At 41.0% G+C, this 19,264-nt stretch overlaps 3 protein-coding genes and 1 non-coding gene across 4 annotated transcripts; 2 read left to right on the forward strand and 2 right to left on the reverse strand.

The window, feature by feature from the left end:
- Positions 1–267: 267 nt before the first annotated feature.
- Positions 268–3,438, reverse strand: LOC102711092 (IST1 homolog). The gene is made up of 6 exons (XM_006659821.3): positions 3,170–3,438; positions 2,948–3,080; positions 2,735–2,838; positions 1,912–2,083; positions 1,681–1,821; positions 268–1,609 (listed from the first exon to the last, which is right to left on the reverse strand). Exons 1-6 carry the CDS (start codon positions 3,232–3,234, stop codon positions 548–550), a joined length of 1,677 nt encoding a protein of 558 aa, XP_006659884.2. The 5' UTR covers positions 3,235–3,438; the 3' UTR covers positions 268–547.
- Positions 3,439–4,840: 1,402 nt separating this feature from the next.
- LOC102705651 (DNA polymerase I A, chloroplastic) lies at positions 4,841–14,168 on the reverse strand. Its single transcript, XM_015840662.2, has 12 exons — positions 13,963–14,168; positions 12,374–13,097; positions 11,752–11,949; positions 10,060–10,727; positions 8,653–9,082; positions 7,970–8,065; positions 7,160–7,252; positions 6,884–7,078; positions 6,301–6,393; positions 5,913–6,125; positions 5,737–5,826; positions 4,841–5,504 (listed from the first exon to the last, which is right to left on the reverse strand). Exons 1-12 carry the CDS (start codon positions 14,094–14,096, stop codon positions 5,343–5,345), a joined length of 3,096 nt encoding a protein of 1,031 aa, XP_015696148.2. The 5' UTR covers positions 14,097–14,168; the 3' UTR covers positions 4,841–5,342.
- A 335-nt stretch (positions 14,169–14,503) lies between these two features.
- TRNAW-CCA lies at positions 14,504–14,575 on the forward strand. Its single transcript has one exon. It is a non-coding gene; the product is annotated as a tRNA-Trp (tRNA).
- An 879-nt stretch (positions 14,576–15,454) lies between these two features.
- LOC102705934 (phosphopantothenate--cysteine ligase 2) lies at positions 15,455–18,548 on the forward strand. The gene is made up of 9 exons (XM_040527137.1): positions 15,455–15,720; positions 15,803–15,932; positions 16,023–16,067; positions 16,198–16,283; positions 16,476–16,528; positions 16,643–16,702; positions 17,264–17,365; positions 17,876–17,995; positions 18,179–18,548. The coding sequence occupies exons 1-9, from the start codon at positions 15,573–15,575 to the stop codon at positions 18,431–18,433; spliced, it is 999 nt and encodes a 332-aa protein (XP_040383071.1). The 5' UTR covers positions 15,455–15,572; the 3' UTR covers positions 18,434–18,548.
- Positions 18,549–19,264: the final 716 nt, after the last annotated feature.

Raw genomic sequence — 19,264 nt, forward strand, 5'->3', positions numbered from 1 at the left:
CAAGTTCTTTTGATAATAAAGTAAGTCACAAGCAAAATAAATGATATTTTTATAATTTTTTGAATAAGACAAATGGTTAAATATTGCAAGCAAAAAATCAAGAAAGTAGTTTTTTATTTTATTCTACTTTTCATTTGGAGGTTGGCTAACTTTCAGAAATATGGTGCAAGCACTAAAAATTCACCATTTACACACATAATACTCATTTAGGTGCAGCTCAGCATATACAGACTACTAGGCATCATACTTACCATCCAGATTCCGGAATAGGAAGGAACAATGTTCCCCTTTATTTTTTTTTAATTTCTTGTGGAGGTGGTAAATATTATGAAAATTTTGGTACAAGCAGAACACATTTACAATTTACAGACATTGAACAAGCCAAGCATTGACCTAGTAAAACTGCAGTACCCTCCTTTAAGTATCAACTCAGCATACACAGAATATCCTGGCAACAGCCAAATTCAGGAGTAAAATAAGGCTGAAGGAGCAACATAATAGATACTTCGAATCATGCTGATGACTAATTTGCACCCAGTTTCCACCCTCATGGTTTTGATGAGAAGAGATTGGGATAGGAGAAATATGGATCGTCCTCCATCGATGGAGACCTCTGAGGCACATGAGAAGGCACATAACCCTGTGTGTCACTGGAAAAGGAATCCTGGTGATCGAATACTGGTTTCTGTGTCACCTCAGTTTGAGGATGGCCTTCCTTGCGGGCACCATCACTGTAGTTCTCATAAGCCTTACTATTCTTCTTCAGATCTGCAATGCGCAGTTGTGCAAGGTTTGCAGCAGCACGGGCTGCTGATGCAGCTCTCTCTGCTGTTTCAGCGGCTGTCTGGGCTGCAGAAAGTACATCATCCAAGTCAATATTTGCAATGTTCTCGGTAGAGGTCGAGTGTAACTGTTCTGGCTGCTTTGAGAACAAGTAATCTGTAGTTGTTGGAGGTGGGGTCACTTCATCAATTGTCCTTGTGAACATTTCTGGATCTGTTGGCTTCACTGGAGGAGATGGAGAAGGTGAAGGATTTGACTCATATTTCTCGATCGGAGAGGGGGCAGTGAATGGTGGAGGGGCAAATGGAACATATTGATTCTTTTCATTGGGTGAAATTGGCATAGTTGGCTGAGAGAATGGTGTGGAAATAGGTTTTGTATCTTTTAGCTCAGTCATGAAAGCAGCATTAGCTGTTGGATTTTCTTCCAAGTCACCCGGGTTTGAGAATTCATGCGAAGCTGGTTGGGAGCTTTGAACATTTGAGAATTCATGAGAAGCTGGTTGGGAGCTTTGAACATTTGAGAATTCATGAGAAGCTGGTTGGGAGCTTTGAACATTTGAGAATTCATGAGAAGGTGGCTGGGAGCTTTGCACATGAGAAGATGGCTGGGAGCTTTGCACATGTGTACCAATATCTGGGGTTGGAGTATCAGAAGGTGGACGAATTGCTGCTTTGGGGACTTCCGGCAAATCCAGCGAGTCAAAACCAGTATCAGACTCATCGTAGTCTTCATCAGGATGCTCTGTAGCACTTGCAGCCAGTGTTTCCTCATGTTTCTCCTTTGGAAGAGGAAGGGTAGAACCATTGAAGTAGGTTGGTCCATTCTAACAAAAGAAAACACATGTAAGATTCAAAAAAACAAGCTAACCATGCTTTCTAGTAGGTAAATATTTACCAATAGATCCTCATGTGGTTTAAGAAATTCTGTCTCTGTGGCTTCTGGATCCCAATCAATCTCATGCTCCTCAGCGATCTCCTTCAGCAGCTTCATCTTTGCATCAACAGGAGGAGCACGGATAGAAAGTAGTTCGATTATCTGGAGGAGTTTTAATTCCAGCCATTTCAGTAACAATATAATGATCAAATGACATAATTAAATTGCTTTGAATTGAAGTCGTTATATGACCTGCCGGTTGACTCCACAATCTGGCATCAACTCTGTAGCTGCAGCAACAAACTCCTTCCCGTATTTAGTTGCAAACATCATCTGAACTTGCATCAGTTCAGGCAGATCTGCACACCTGGGAGCAGCGAAACATATGCTGGAAATTGCTTCTTTGAGATCTATCGGGCATTCTCTGGAGGAGTGAAAAGAAGCAAAAGTCAAATCTATTCATCTCGTAGCCTGGACACGTAGCTCTATTCAAATAATGCAATAGTTTTGTTACATAAAATCCATAACTGATGTCTCTTACATAATCGTTCAGAAGGGCACAGTTTAAGAACGAAATTAATATTTTTTTTCGAAACATCTAGACAAATTCAATAATGTCTATTGTAAAATGTACTTAGCACAATCCAGCAAATTCAGACTAACGCAAGTGCAGATGTATATGAAATTAGTAGCATGGAGAGGGTTATAAGAATCAAAATCATAGCAAATAGGATGTAAACAAAGTGATGCGTAGGGGCGGTCTGGACCAGAAATGAATCATATCAAATGAATAATCTAATTGTTGTAGTGGTAAACTATTATGCAGTTAAGCGGGACCTTTGGATTTCGACAAAAAAATCAGCCCTATGGCAGTTTCATGCATATTACACAAAATACTAACTAATCAAGCACAGAAAAGTGCCAGTAGTGGCATGCCATAATCAACCAAAAATGTCATACGCGCAAGTGAATATCTTAGTGTATCGTCTCTTAAACATGTTTGGCATCAAGTCGGCCTAGATTACGACATAAACAAGTGAATTCTACTGCTATGGAATGATGAAACATGACGAACTTTTGTGTCTCGATGATGGGCAGGCGGACGGCGATGAGCTCGCAGAAGAGCTCGAGAATCTCCTGCGCCGCCATCATGTTCTCCTCCCGGATGATGTGCTCCACCTGCATCCGCCGCACAAAGAAAGCAGGTGCACAAATCAGTCCCCCCCCACCACCCCAGATTCATCCCACTCCTTAACCCAACCACCAAAATTCACCCCCTCCTCCTTACCCTGATGCGCGCGGTGGCCTCCTGCCCGGCCTCGAGCAGCTTGGCGATGTCCCGCCGCATCTGGCGCAGCTGCAGCTCCCGCCGGTTCCGCAGCAGCTTGATCCGCGGGATCGTCAGCTTCAGCAGCGTCTTGCTGCAACAATCGAATCGAATCAGAGGAACACAAAACCTCACAAAGAGCAAATCCACCCCCCCCCCCGAAGATTCCCAAGAAAACCGCACCATTTCGCGCCGCGAAACGCGCCGCCGCCGCTGCCGCCGGCGCCCTTGAAGAAGGCGTCCAGCATGTCCCCACCAACCCAAAAAAAACCAGTCGATCCGACGAGGGAAGAAAGCCTCGATCGATCCCGCAGCAGCTGCGGAGGAGCAGCGCGGTGGTGGCGGCGGCGCCGCGTGGGATTCGCGACCTAAATAGCGGCCGGTGGCGAGGGGGAGGGGGAGGCGTCGTGCGCGGCGGCCGCGGCGACGTCGGCCGGTGTACGCGTAGCCGCACCTGCTCCACTTCGGGAGGGATCCGGGCCGTCCGGGGGGACACGTGGACGGTGGATGGGGGTGGGGGCGCTCCCCGTGTTTGTTTCTGGGTGGAGCTGCGCTGTTGTACGGGGACGGGGAGGGGAGGAGAAGTCATACGCTTTGCTTCGCTCGAAAGGAATTGGGGATTCCATCCTCCGATCGGACGGTCACGATGAGTTGACAAATTATTAATTTTATATGTTTTTTTTTGAGAATTTTGCACGGAGCATCTCCAATAGAATGTTAATCCTTTTGTTCATAAAACCTTGCAAAAAAGCAAGGTGTATGTTTGCAAATTAAAAATAATATGTAAATAGCATATTTATATACGTGGTATTGACAGTCTAAACGTCAAGATTGAAAAACAAACTATAATAAAAAAACCAAAATCAAATCTAAATTTAATGGTAAAAATTTAAATTTTAGGTTATAAACATAACCAACAACAAAAAAGATTAGCGTGATAATCTAAAAGGACTACAATAATAATAGGTAGCAGTGAACATCCTTCCCACTGGATTTTACGTATTGCCTTAACCTTATAGTAGGTATGATAGCACTATAAGCTAGCTATAAACATATTTTAATGTGATAAGAGATGAGAAGATCAAGTATAATAGCAGGCTATAAGCTGGCTAAATGCTTATGTGGAGGAGAGAGGGGAGAAAAGAGAGCAGTAATGGGCTATAATCTTATAGTCAACTTGGATACAATAACCAGAAAATTATGTGAGAGAGATATGTAGATCCTACATTAATAATAAAGAGTTAACTACTATATAGGTGGGCTAAAAGAATACTACAAGAAGTCTTATAGCCAGCTTGTTGACTATATTATTAGTTTTGCTCGAAAGAAGAGCAGCGAGCCAGTTGTAGCACGAACTCTAAGACACATTAGGTGGGCTAAAAGAATACTACAAGGAGTCTTATAGCCAGCTTGTTGACTATATTATTAGTTTTGCTCGAAAGAAGAGCAGCGACCCAGTTGTAGCACGAACTCTAAGACACATGTATATAATAAATAGGACCGCATATTAATTGTGTAGTATATAACTATCGTAGAAATTAACTATTAAGCTGGCTATAGACAATTTATAGACAACAGTCGGCTATACTATTAAATTTACTATTAGTGTACTCCATACATCTCAAAATAAATAAATCTAATGTTCAAATTTATGATAAATATGTTATATTCAATACTATGTTTATCTATTTTAGGATAGAGAGTATTACATACAACTAAATCTAAATGGATTTAAATTAAATTAAGATTAGTATTTTTTATAGCAAAAAAAGATAAAATATTTCATGAAAATATATTTTACTTATTTTAAGCGTTATTATGGTATTCCTTTTTACCATAAGAAAGCACCTGTATTTAGCTACTGCATATAAAAATACCAGGAAAAACAAAATGCCACTGCGAATAACAATAACAATATTATGTCAGCATGCTGAACAGGTCTTATGGACAAAAACGACATGCTTCTGCACTTCCTTCATGATCAAGTACCTAAAGTCTCGGTACACAGGTCAGTATCTACTGGGTATCTACAGTCACATCCATTCTAAGCTATCAGACAGACTACTACTAGTGTACATTCAGCCACTGCCAGCGCTAGCGAGTCTTCAGTCTTTCGGTTATTGGATGCTCTGCCTCTGCCACCAAAAAAAATGGACGTGTCATCTTCTTGTGGGCGGCGCTGGGGGGTGGCACTTCAAGTCCTGGAGCGGCTTGCCCAGGTAATGCTGGCTCAGTCCGCTGTATTTCGTCAGGATGGACGGTTGGACAGAGTCTTCGTCGCATCGGCGATGCACTTTTGAGGCAGACGAATGCGTTCATATGGCCATGGATTGGGCAGAAGAAATGGGTGTGGATTCTATTTGGCAGCATACCAACTCTTCGCATACTTGGCGTCGACAGCTAGGTCGACCTTCAGGATGTTGGTTCCATAGAAAGGCTTGGACATGCAATCTACGACGATGGCCTTGGCCACTTCAGCAGATTCTGTAGGCCCTTCCAATATCACTTCATCATGGACCTGAAAATCACAGGCAGCATTTCAGGGCAATGAACAAGTTCATTCTGGGGATCAAGATAAAATACTCTGAAGAACAAAAAAACGTAGTTATCAAATATGATGTAAATCTTGCTTTGCCTAATTCTTTCAAACGAAAGAAACCATGGTGTCCCTGATGAGTCTGTGCCTATTTTTACAATTACTAGCCTAATTACTTATCATTGTAAGGTTAAGGAGTGTTATTGTCATCAACCTGCAACAGGAGTCTCCAACCAAGCTCCTTGAGGCGAGCATTTCTTTCTATCTCAAGCATTGCACACATAGCAACATCTGCTGCACTGCCCTGTGTATCACAAAGACTTTATACACCCAAAACTGAACATGAATCATGACAAAAATATAATTGTGCCATAACTAGTAAGAAATTACCTGCACAGGTGCATTTATGGCAGCTCGCTCGACATGACCTTTTTGACCAGGACCTGCATGAGTCATGCTAGGAAACTGGCGTGACCGCCCGAGCAAAGTGTAAACTTCACATTTTTCAAATGCAAGCGCTTTCTGTGTCTTTTGCCAAGCTGAAACTTCCTTTCTATCTCTATACCAAAGTTTGAGTGTATCCCTTGCCTCCCTAACAGAAACCTGGTAAGACAATAAGCTAATAAGCTATAGCTCCAGAACTGATTGCAACAAAACTTTTATAAAATAATATGTGATAATATTGAGCACAAAAACAAGATCAAACCAAACAACAAAAACTGCACAACAATGAAGATGACAAATGCATGCATAAGCCTGTAGGAATAGAAGCCCATACCTTCCAATCCCGAGATAGCCCAACAGCAGTCTTTCCATATGCAATGGAGAAATTGAGCATTTTAGCTTTCCTCCTCTCAGCACCAAAAGCATCCTAAAGACATCAAGTTTCGTTCAACTCCATGACAATTAGTATATTACCCTCATTACCAATCTACCGGGAGATTAAATATTAAAAACAGTACTAGAAGATATATGCCCAATAACAATTGATAAAAACTCTAATACTCTATGCAACTTCAAAGCAGAAAGAAACATGAGGTTGTATAACATGTAATGTATGACAAGTGAGGTTGCTAAATATCCATATTATCTTTGGATGAAACAATTATCCATGTTAACGGACAAATTAAGTGGAGCTCCCGACCAGGCACAACTGTCACATCATTCACATGTTAGAAGTTATATTTCTCAATCACTTAAAAAGAATTATAATTTGACAGTATGAACTACAAATGAAGTTAACCATATTGCATCTTATCACAATAAAGCAAATAGGACCACATATAATCTTACGTAATTCAAATGAAATCAAGTATAACTTCAAGAGATAATCTGCTGACAGAAAAAGTTAGTGACAGTACCTTCAATAATGGCACTGGGGGTTTCTCTTGACCTGGTTGAGGATGCCATTCAAGCAGAACTTTCTTTTCTTCAACAGCATCACGAATATGCTGGTACATATTCATGGCTGTCCTAGAATGAAAGTCACCGCCAGCCTTGAAAGCTTCCAGCATGCTTTTACAATTAGTAAGATGTGCTAAGATCCTCAGTTCCAGCTACATGAAAAAAAGACCCTTCATAAGGTGGAACTGCTAAGCGTAGTCACAAAACTTGCTATTGAGAACCACTAAGCATACTTGGCCATAATCAGCAACAATAAGTGTGTTTCCTGGAGCTGCCACGAAAGCTTGGCGAATCTTATACCTATCCTTTTCAAGAGCAGGTTGATTCTGCAAGGTAGATATACTTAGTTCAAAAAATAATATGTGCAGAACAAGCCAAATACTGCAGAAGTAATAACAAATTTAGCACCACTCAAACTATTAAAATTGAAGCATTTGTCAGAAGTAATAACAAATTTAGCAAGGGTCCAAACACCCATGATGATGGAGCATCGTAATCATCAAAAATCCTGAAATATCAGACAGCTCAAGGGCTAATGAAGAATTCAAATGTGCATCCTGATGCCTGAGGCTGGTTACACAAAATAAGTTACCGGACGGTAAGCCAGGTCCATTTCATCATTCCTATCATATTTCTACAGAGCATTTTATTTGTATTGCAACTGGTAATGCGGAAGTTTGAAGCTATCATTAGTTCCTGAAAAATCGAAACTGTAGCATATGCAACTTTAGTTGCTTAGTCCATGAAGCCCTTTTGTAGCAGTCATGGTGGCAAGTTTATGCACAAAAACAAGAATGCCTGGAAAACACTCATATAGTGACTCTTACTGCTTATATACACAGTAAGTACTCAAACCAGGCAAATCAGTGAGAACTGAGAAGTTCCTGATGGCAATCTGCAACAACTTTCTTTTGTCTTGCAAGAACTTACAGACCATTTGTTCTTTTTTCATCCTTTACTTGACAATAGTGTGTTTATTGACAACCATATGTGAACTGTGAGATACTGATGCAATATTCCAAAATAATGTCAAAGAGGCATACCTGTAAGTTTGGTGTTCGTGCTGACAAACGTCCAGTTTCAGTATTTATATTTAAAGAACAGTGAACGCGCCCTTCATTACATGATATACGATCTCCCTATCATGGATAAAGAGGAGTCAAGACTCAAACAGTAGGTGCAACCTAGAGCTGAGACAATTTGTATAATGAACTGCTCAAATGTAGTTAACAATGCCTCAAAAAAAATGTAATTAACAAAAACTTTAACCCTTTCCCTTCAGGTACACCATAGTTGTCCCTCACACACACACTACATAGGTTAGAGCAGCATGAAATCTACAGCATTAGCACCCTTAAGCCTCAAAATATATCTCAAAAAGTCAAAACTGACAAGCGACCAATCATGGTATAACCAAAGTATTAAATTGCCAAATAATGATATCAAACATCAAAGAACCAAAATTCAAACGTGATGGATGACTGATACTGAATTTAACAAAGTTCCATACTTCCCCTAAAAAAATTGCATGCTGAGCAAATTGCAACATTTTATGGTGCATGCTGCAGCTCAAAAGTTTCAAGCACATGAGGTGGAAAAACATTGGAGTTGTCAGGACTCAGGACATAGCACACCAGCACAACTTGATTTGCATTATCATTTATCGGTGCATGCAATTTGTTGTCCAGAATGACAACTTGAATCTGTGAGTAAGATCCTGGCTCACCTGCAATGGAATAATGAAGCTGGATATCAACTTGTCAATAGAGCAGATTTCACATAGAGCAGCAATGGCATGACATGCTTCCCTTCCCTTCTTTCCTCCACCAAACGCTTCATATGCAGTTCCATATGGGGAAGAGTCTTCTACATCCTGCTCCGTAAGTTCCAAATTGCTCCCATCTTCACCAAACTCTTGGTCATCATCAATCTTATATATATGATCTGTGGGTATTTTACCAGCCAAACTCCTCAATGCGTCCCCACTGACTGAAGGCCAGCCACTCGGGGTAAACATATCAATTTTAAGATCTTCCACAATACTGAAAAGTTTGATCGTGCGAGACTTTGAAGTCTTCTTGCCCTCTGTAGCTATGTTTTCATCATTTGGTACTTTAAACGTTTTACTTTGTGGCCAAGTTTCACCAAGCTTATTTCTGCCACAAAGATTTGTGCAATTAACAACTCCTAAAAATTATAGTAAGCAATGATAAGAAGGTACAAATGTAAAAAAAATCAGTTTCTCTTTTCACAGGAATTACACAAAGCAATAACTCGCAGTTATTAATTTATTATTAGAAATTACACAAAAGAAATGAATAGCACACATGGAATGATGGAAAGCATAGAAAGATTCTCCCTCCTTTTCCCACTCTTGTTGCAAAGAGTTATTCGTCCTGGACACGAAAGAATGGTTGCTATCCTATGTAAACCATGTATCCACCATTGAATATAATGAACAGCAAGCAATTAATGGTTTTAATGCGAACTAGTGCAAAAATCAACGATATCCTTTTGCAACCATTCCCAAAATGACATGCTCAAAAAGACATATTGGCACAGAGTATATGCAAATCAAGAAGACAAACATGTCAAAGAGAAAGAGCCCACCCACGCCCACACCCACGCGCCACTAACGAGAAGAACGAGTCGCACACTGGCACACTGCCAATGCTGCCGTTGCGCACGTTCCTCACTCACGCGCGATGATCGGACGCGCACCATACTCCATAACGGATTTGCCCTCGATGTCCTCTTGCGCTATATTAAAAGGGAGAGGCAGGCTTGTACTAGGTATGATCTACGTACGATAACTCTCATCCCAAAACAAAAACCCTCGATCATCAGTGCACGAGGAGACCGAAGGGCTAATCTCTTCGTCGTTCTACGGTGATGCCCATCACCATCTCCAGACAGTGCAGGTGGCACTCTGAGGGCCATCGCCACCCGCATGTCTCCATCACACGCACCACTACCACACGCACTACAACTTCTTCCATGGCACTAATGGCATCTTCATCTATCGGTCAGTGTTTTTCCGCACTATGATTCAGTGATCATATTAGGGCCTAAGGCTAAGATTAATGCAGTAATGCTAACAAAACAAAGATATCAAGCAAGGTGGTCGAAATACCTATTTTCGATGCCAGCAAAGAAAAGTTGCCGAATTTGAGTATCACTATTCACATTCATGTACTTGGCATCAGGACAATATTTAGATGCCCAGTTCCGAAACTTGTTTGCAGCTAATTTTCGTTCAGCAACAGCAGCTTTCTCAATCTCTGAAAGGTAAGCACGGTCAACAAGCATTCCCTCTGTTTCCATCTTTACAAGAAGGGCACCAAAGGGACGCCAATACTCTTCGTAGAAATCGTACATTGTTCCTCTAGGGCAACCATCAAAAATCCACTCCTTTGCTTCAAGCTTGTTTTTCAAGCTTTCATAAAGCTTTAATGTACTCATTGAATCTAGTGAAGAATAGCAAATCCACAACTCTCTATCCTCCCTTTGTAACTTTTCAACTGGCTCAATGGATATGATTTTCCCTTCCGATCCATCTTTCCTGACCTTTTTCCGACCAAAGATAGTTTTCATTGACATCTTTCCAGTTTTAGGTAAATCCTTCAGAACAGTGTCCATGACTCTCTGATCATTTGTTAGTCCTTCAAGTGAATACCCACCATCAGTTCTCCTGGAAGAATCCCATAGGCGTGCAAGATGCATTGTATCAGCATGAAATCCAGCAAGCTTGATTCCACAGTTTTCAATGATATGGCTATCAAAGCTATAGTTATGCCAAACCTACATGATGAGGAGAAAAAAACAGGTAACTTCAGGCAAGCAAGAAAAACCAAATATAATAATAGTTGATGTCATGATTGATCTGTAGTTTTTATTCCAAACTGCACAGTAATGGCTTGAAGGCTGAAACAACTAATTAGCATCTTAATTTCATACTCCCTCTGGGCTCCAGTCATGAAAACATGTTGCTTTGGACATACATTAAGTCAATCTTTGAGCATTAATACTCATAGGTGTATATGTCTCCAAAGTACTATACCATCCAGTAAAAAAAAAATCGGGTTTGTTTGAAGTCAATCTTTAAAAATTTGAGCATCAATATCTTTTAACTATTTAGATTGGATACAAGAAAATCATATTTGTAGATTAATCTCAAAACGTACTTTCATTTTTAGCATTTGGTTAAAACAATAATCTTAAGGTAGTCCATTCACATTATCACTCTTGGGTAGGTTTTGGCAGGGGATCAGGTAGGATGTTTTTTTTTTGTTATAAATCCACAATTTCATGGTGTTGAGAATCATGCAAACTGTATAATTATAAACTACCCCCATCTATCCATAAATATAAGAGATTTTGGGGCTCACCCTTTGTCCATAATATAAGGGATTTCAGGGTACTACTTGTCCCATCAATCATCTATCATTCAACCATCTTTCAATTTTACCCACAAGGCCCCAACCACCCTCCCACTCTCCAACCACCCCTAATTTATTGAGGGGCATCATAGTCTTTCCTCTTCTTAATCTCTCCAAAAGTGCCCAAAATCCCTTATATTTGTGGACAGAGGGAGTTGTGAACTATATTAGTTATTGTTAATGTTGAAGTGTAGTTTAAAAGTAATAGGAAATGGTTGGTAGTACAATTTGCTCCAAACTAAGACTAATCTAAAGTAACAAAACTACAGTGGTAATAGAAAAAGGCAAAAGGAAGTATTGCACTTCTATATTTCATCCAGCGCATAGAGGGAAAAGGTAACCACATTTAATTTACTCCAAGATAAATGAAGGAATTGAAAGTAAACCTTTTTGATAGATGGATCTTCAAAGAAAGGAGCAAACTCCATTAGAACATCCCTTCCACCATCAAGCACATCTACCCATATGCATGTTTTGCCATTTCCAAAATCAGCCTGTCCATCAAAATGTCCTGAATAGATACTAAAGCATATTACTTCTCCATGACCAACTGGTGTCTCTTCTTTGACATCAATATTCGCCACCTGCATAATATTGTACTATCCTAAATTAGAATGTACATTTGTTGTTTGATATGCAATAAAGTTGTAAATAATTCTGAGCAAAGCTTGGTACCCAAGAAGTAGAAAATGAGCATGTTAGATCATGTAACTAAAAGAAACCAATGATTATTATTAGCATTTAATATTTTACATTTTTCATGACATCTTCTGTAAACTCTGCAACTTACATTGTCAGAGAAGATACATGGAAGAAAGCATAATCTAACAACAAACACTTGATATCAGCAGTAATTGAGGACCAAACAAGATACCATAGTAGTACCTATCAGAAATACACTTCTTTGATAAACACAAATTTGTGAGGCGTTACTCGCTAAAACCTAGATAACATAGCAAAAAACTGATATACTGATAATAGAACTCAAGCAGGCTTTTGGCGAAATACCTCTGTGTCACATGCATGAATAAAGCCTCTGTACTTTGTAGTAAGCAGCTTAACAACACTCCTAGCTGACTCAACATTGTCGACAACCAAAACTTTGTCATAGATGGCAGCAAGCACCTTCCGTGCATTTATTGCCTCACTGGTCAAGGACGTTTTGTCTGGGATATTTGGAGTCACTTTCCTCACAATGTGTTTGTGCTCCTTTTTGTCAGGGATAACATTAGCTTTATTAACCACCAAAGTTGTCTCTGACTTGGAAACTTTAGGCAGAGAAGAATCCACCGTGGGAGAATCGTGCCAAGGGATTTCTGCACTAGAGCCATTAGGTGTGTTCAGTGGTTTCATATCATTATTGACAATACTGAATGGGGCAGGCACAGCATGGGCTGACTGATATATCACAGGATGCTTAGCCAAATCTGTATCGACATTTCTATTTACAATTGAATTAGATGGTCCTCTTTCTCTTAGATCATACAAGGAAGGATAGTTTGAACTCCTGAGATCTTCTGAGGGGTCATGGCGTAGATTTCCAACCCGCAAAGGAGTAGTGCCATTAGAGATGTTCTTTTTGACGTTATTGGTGGTTCTGAGGAAATATATCCTCCTGGTTTCATCCACCCATTCTTGTATGCTACTTTTTACATTTAAGTTGGCATACAATCCAAGCTTGAAAGCACCAGTTCTGCTAACCCCCATGCCTGAACTAGGAGAATAGTCTTGCCTGTGAGTGAGAACCATTTGCAAAGTTAAGAAGCACACAAACAATGTGACATCATCAGGTAGTAAGGTAAACGCTTGGCATTTAGGTTAGTGATAGTAGAATCTAGCTACTCGGTTGATTACTATAACCAGGCATAATCAGAAGCACCCAACAATGTGAAATCATCAGGTAGTAATGTAAATGCACAGCATTTAGGTCAGTGACAATAGAACCTAGGCATAATCATATTGCTATAGAAGTGGAATGTGACTACATAAGGAATGCTATCAACAATACCTCAAATGAGCTGACAAAGACTGCATGTCTCGTCTAGTTTACCTTCCCTAAGGAGGACGACGATTAACCAATAGTAGTCCCGAGGATTGTATGAGCAAGGTCCGAACTGTTTCTATTAGTAGCAGCATGAGGAGCCCAGAAGGGAGAATAAAACCGACACCGCGTTTCCAGAAGAAACAATTTGATAAGAATCATGCGCTACGCTGTGAATGAGCAGATGAATCGACCGAGGGCATACACACAAGAACAGAACCTAACTCTACTTTTTCCTCCTCTCCTCTTTACTGCCCCTGCTATCCTACGAACAGACCAGTCAATAATGAAGTGGAAAAAAAATCTATCCCAAGTCCTACACAGTCTAATTCACCACATTAGAATACGTGATTTTCACAAGCGTACACCTACCCATTAACCAAGACATCACCCTCTGCATCCATAGAATACGTTTTTATTAGTTTTTCATCACTAATTAGGCACTTCCCAACAGCTTTCTGATCATGTTTCCTCCACCTCCATGAAAGGAACATTCTAACAACCTCGAAAAGCTTATTCAACACACGCGCACACACACACACAAAAATCCGACTACCTTCCTCCGCCGGCGAAGGCCGGGCGCGACAGGTAGCGGGTGCGGCGGAAGGGAGACGACAGCCACGGTGGCGGCGGGAACCGCCGGAGCTGCTGCGCCGGCGCCGACGACGGCGGCGGCGGCGCCACCGCCATGGACCTCGCGAGCCGCTTCAGCTTGGACCCCGCCCGCCTCCCTCCTCCTGCTACGCCTCCCCCCACCCCGCAACCGAAGCCACAGGGCGCCGTGTTGCGCGACGCAGGGTGGCGGTGGCGGCAGCGGCAGCAGCAGCAGCAGGCGAAGGGCTCGCGGCGGCGGGCGGGCGGAGGCGAGAGGGTTTGGGAGTTGCGGGGGGGAGGAGACCAAGGGGGAAGCGAGGGTTTAAGCGGCTCGGCTAGCGGCTTCAAAGATTACGCGATTGTTCGAAGAAAGCGTAAACACGTAATGGCGGAGACTCTATTCGTGTCTCTGGAGTAAAGGCGTATTACATCTCTGCCTATTCGTGCACAAGGCGTATTTCCAATTAATTATTAAAGGTTTTGGTAGAGCCTACTAACAGGCCGGATCCGTGGCGCAATGGTAGCGCGTCTGACTCCAGATCAGAAGGTTGCGTGTTCGATTCACGTCGGGTTCAAATCCCCCGATCCTAATCCGGATATTTTTTAAATATTCTTCCCAAAACCAAAATCATATATCTCTAGTTGATATTATTGGACATGTCCATTTTCAAGATTCGCTATTATATTTTTTTTCGTATTGATCATTTATTTTTAGATTTTCTAATCAAGAACTGATCTCTCCTTGGTCAAAGTCAATATCTTTTCAGATTTTGATTAAATTCCAAATATCATTACCTTATTAAACTTAAATATTCAAGATTCATTATTTTTTTCCTCATATTTTGTTCAAAATCGGCATATCGGTTGCAATCGTTTAGCAGTTGTAACTGCTTATAAGCCAAAATTTGAATTTTTAAACTTAATTTTCGACTAGATTTTATTGTTTTTTCATCATGATTTATTTTACAATTTTGCTTTCAAGTTAATATGGACTATATGAAAGTTTTACCTCTAGATTATTTTCCATCCAAACAAAACATGTTTTTGCATTTTCTTCCCAAAAAAAAAACAACGGAGCCCTCTTTTCTTGAACAGGAGCTACTTCCTATGATCCAAAATAAACAAATCTACGACTTCTACTGAATGGACATATCATATCTTGTTTATCTTGTTTATTTTGGTACCGATAGAGTATTCTATTTTCTTAAGATTCTATTATATATTTATATTCCTGATAAATCAAAATCACATTATCTCTTCATATAAAAGATACTGTTTTTTATATTTTTGTAATCAAGAATTGATCTTTTGATCCAAGCTATTATATTTTTCTAGATTTTCTTATCACAAGAGCTAATCTTTATTATCTTATCGAGTTCTTTCAGATTTTCCCTCTTGTTGATGAAAATCCAAAAGCTTCTATTTTTACTTTATTTTATTTTAGCTTTGCTTTTGGCTCCACAGAATCTCGCGATCTTTCAAAGAAAACGAGATTCGTCCCCATTTGCGACGTCGCTGCAGTCCCGTCGCTCAGAAGAAGAAGAAGGCAGCAACGCGAGCGCGAGAGCGATCATGGCCGCGGATCCGAGCGCCGCGGCGGGCGGAGTCTCCGAGGGCGAGGCCGCGGCCTTCTACCGCGCCGCGCCGCCGCTCCGCGACCGGGGCCGCGTCGCCGGGGACATCGCCGGCTTCGTCGCCCGCTACTCCAAGAGCGCCGCCGGCGAGTCCCGTCCCCTCCCTTGCCTCTCCCCTGCTCCGATGCGCCACAGCGCGAGGTAGCTGAGCTGTTGACCCTGTGACAGGGAGCGGAGGGGGAGGGCTCGCCGGGGTGGTCTGCGTCACCTCCGGCGGCACGACGGTGCCCCTCGAGCAGCGCTGCGTCCGCTACATCGACAATTTCAGCTCCGGCCAGCGAGGTGCCGCGTCCACCGAGTATGCCTCGCTCCCTCCTTTGCTGCTCCTCTTCTTTCCTCCGTGCAACTGTTCGTGCCAATTTTCAGCATGTTGGTACCCCAAATGCAGGTACTTTCTCCAAGCTGGATACGCTGTCATCTTCATCTATCGTCGGTGAGTTCACAGGCTAGTTCACGATCATTGTGTAGACAGTCAAAAATACATTTTGCACTTTGTTTGTTGCAAGCTGATGCACCATTTCATGGAAGAGTTGTGAGTGACATCAGCGAGCGCCTCTTTGTAGTGGGAGCAAGCAACCTTACTGTAGATTTCTTCCGGAGGATTCCTTTCTTGATTTATTCGAGCTTGGTGAAGAATCAGATATCCAAGGTTTGGGGATCGATCTTGAATTATCTGTCATACAAACTGAACCAAATCCAGTTTTGAGGTTACCTGTTGTTTTTTCTTGTTTTCCTTTTCTTTTCATTTATTTAATATTTGACGTTCTTACTCAGATCACCTTTAATTGATATGAAATAGAAAGACTAAATGATAAACTCTCATGTAAGTTACTTACCTCAGTCCCAGAATCTCATGCCACGGTTGTCAAGGCAGCGATAAGCAATTATCGGAAGGTATAAGCAGTTCTGTTTGTACGCCATGAATCTTGTCTCATGCACTGGTTACAACTAGTTATAGGTCAGATTGATACAGTAGTGTGACCAGTGGCTTGTTCTCCTTGATTGCAGGCAATTGATGAAGGCCTATTGTTGAAACTTCCTTTCACCACTATCTTTGAGTACCTTCAGGTTTTGCACGTTATTCCTACAGAAACATGTTATCATAGTCATGCAATCTTAAAGAAACAGAGGTCTCAGTCAATCTTACACAGTGATGCAAACTGGGTCTGGATGTGCTGGCCGATTGGCCCATGCTCATTCATTTGCTTGAATTAATAATTGAAATGCATATACACATATTTGAGAAGCAATTAACTAAAATGTCAATCATCAATTGAGTGAGATGGGACAATGGCCAAGTATCTAGCCCAATTGCATCTGTGCTCACACATCTACTAGTGCAACCATTACGGATATTTGTACCTTGTTTCATCAGACATATTATTGTATGTTTTGTTATTAAAAAAGAATTCAATCACTGTTTGGCTCCATTACATTATGTGGTTGAGTTAGGGACGTGGTTAGGTGGCAGGGATTTTGAAAAAAAAAATTAGACTTTTGGCTGTCTTAGATATCTGATGTTATAGGAGCTTGTAAATTTTTGGTTATTTTCTACAAAAGAAGATTAACCTTGGGCATGCCGTTACACTGATGAGGAATCTGAAATATCTGTTCTGCTTGTTTTTCCAGCTATTGCAAATGGTAGCCGAAGCGATGAATTGCTTGGGACGCCAAGGAATGTTTTACCTTGCTGCAGCAGTTTCTGACTTTTATGTTCCATGGGAAAGCATGGTAGGCTTTACTCTTCTGATCATGTCAGTGTAATTCTCATAGTAAGACAAACAAGTAGCCTGTATGTCCATTGCATTTGGTGTACACTCCCTCCTTCCCAGAAAATCCCAACACTTGTGAGTTTGAATCTGGAGCACTATGTTCAGATTCAAACCCAACAATTCGTTTTTGTCTGGGACAGAGGGAGTATCAGTTAATGATGCTCGTAGGCTTCTATATGGACTTTGTCATTGCAAATTATAGGTGCCTGTTTTTTTCCCTAAATCAGATGATCCTTGTTTAAGAGATCTTATCCCTCTTACTTGCACCATTTTAGATTTATACCATTGCAAAATCTGGAAACTCAGTAACCATGTATTGATATATGGTTTTCTTTCTGGTATCAAAATGCTAGTTAGCTAGCATAGGAGTGGACTCCTTGTTATCAGATGTTTCATGTATATTGCACCCCATACACTAGTAGTTGCAGGTGACTTGGTCATTATATATACCTTACACATGTTTTGGCAGGCTAAACATAAAATCGAGTCAGCAAGTGGCCCTTTGAACATGCAACTCAATCAAGTTCCAAAGATGCTTTTCATTCTGAGAAAACAATGGGCTCCTTCAGCATTTTGTGTATCCTTCAAGGTTAGTTTGATGTATTTTCACACTTCCATCGGGAGCTACTGTTGCTCAATTTTTTTTTTTTGTGCAATAAACAAAGACTCAAACTTTGCCTTCATTCTGCTTGTGTTACTCTCAAAAATCTCATTTTCTATAGTGTAGAAGACTAGACCTGCCTCACTAACCCCTAATACCTGCAAATTACAGCTTGAGACGGACCCAGATATCCTTCTGGAGAAGGCAGAGGCGGCTTTGAGAAAGTATGGTATGAACGTCGTGGTTGCCAACGAGCTAGCGAACTACAAAGATGTAGTTGTGATGGTCACAAGCAATGGGAGGACAACGGTGCGAAGGCCTAGCAAAGAGGATGACGTCGAAGAACAGTTAATTGATCTCCTGGTAAAGATGCACTCTGAACACATTGTGCAGCTCAATCAAGATCATCAGACATGCGCAACCTGAGATAATAACTATACCAAACCGAACCCGAGTATCAGAATTCCTTGGTGGCACATAATCCAAACTTGTTACAGGATGTTACAAGCCATGAGCTGAACTATAGAATAGCATGTCATGTCAAAAAGAACAAGAACGATCAGAATGCCCACAAACGGTGCTAAAGTATGTATGCACCACACATTCAGGTGTCAATGTTATGCCTGGTGCTTCGTAACTCGCTGCATACATAACAAGAGAGAATTTTTCAGGAGTTTCTTTTCTCGATCATCTGGCTGTGATTTTTGGACCTTTTGTGTAGTCATCCCCACTCCTGCTTCAAATTCCCAAGCAAACATATTGTTGTTGAAATTTGACATTGGGTCTGAGATTATTTCCTGCGGCTGAGTAACGTTTCCCTCGTATCACAGACTAAACAGCTCAATTTGTTTGTTGCATGCCTAAAGAAGATCTATCAGAGCTTTAGAGAGCCAGATGACGAGGAGTTCATCCCTGTTTTGGTCTCTTTTCCAATGGTTTCAGAGCACTGAACATGAGGTTGTATGCACTATTAGAGTAGTTTGGGTGAAGGTCGATTGCAAGTCCAAATTGATTTCGTCAATAGTGCAAATGGAGAAAGATGTGGAAAAATTATTGGCAAAAATGGAAAAGAAGAAATTATTTTAAATTGGACCATGCATTATGGGCTCTACCTTCCCGCTAGTCAATTTGTTGTCCTTTGTTGTTGCCGGGACATGTAAAATTGAACTCTATTGGCGTTAGAGTTTCGTTCGTAGTTTCCAAAATTTTCAGTTGCTTAGGCCCTATTTAGTTCCCAAATATTTTTTTTCAAAAACA

The sequence above is a fragment of the Oryza brachyantha genome, chromosome 8 (assembly GCF_000231095.2).
Source record: "Oryza brachyantha chromosome 8, ObraRS2, whole genome shotgun sequence".
Lineage (NCBI taxonomy): Eukaryota > Viridiplantae > Streptophyta > Magnoliopsida > Poales > Poaceae > Oryza > Oryza brachyantha.

Excerpts from the sequence above, each read along its gene's own strand:
- LOC102705651 (XM_015840662.2), bottom strand. The coding sequence starts at position 14,096 with ATGGCGGTGGCGCCGCCGCCGCCGTCGTCGGCGCCGGCGCAGCAGCTC. Across the intron at positions 8,066-8,652 it reads GCTTCATTATTCCATTGCAG|GGAGATCGTATATCATGTAA; the intron begins GTGAGCCAGGAT and ends TATCCATGATAG. Across the intron at positions 7,079-7,159 it reads TTGTTGCTGATTATGGCCAA|CTGGAACTGAGGATCTTAGC; the intron begins GTATGCTTAGTG and ends TTTTTCATGTAG.
- LOC102711092 (XM_006659821.3), bottom strand. The coding sequence starts at position 3,234 with ATGCTGGACGCCTTCTTCAAGGGCGCCGGCGGCAGCGGCGGCGGCGCG. Across the intron at positions 2,084-2,734 it reads CCCATCATCGAGACACAAAA|AGAATGCCCGATAGATCTCA; the intron begins GTTCGTCATGTT and ends TCACTCCTCCAG. Across the intron at positions 1,822-1,911 it reads ATTGTGGAGTCAACCGGCAG|ATAATCGAACTACTTTCTAT; the intron begins GTCATATAACGA and ends AAACTCCTCCAG.
- LOC102705934 (XM_040527137.1), top strand. The coding sequence starts at position 15,573 with ATGGCCGCGGATCCGAGCGCCGCGGCGGGCGGAGTCTCCGAGGGCGAG. Across the intron at positions 15,721-15,802 it reads CTACTCCAAGAGCGCCGCCG|GGAGCGGAGGGGGAGGGCTC; the intron begins GCGAGTCCCGTC and ends ACCCTGTGACAG. Across the intron at positions 16,703-17,263 it reads CTATCTTTGAGTACCTTCAG|CTATTGCAAATGGTAGCCGA; the intron begins GTTTTGCACGTT and ends TTGTTTTTCCAG.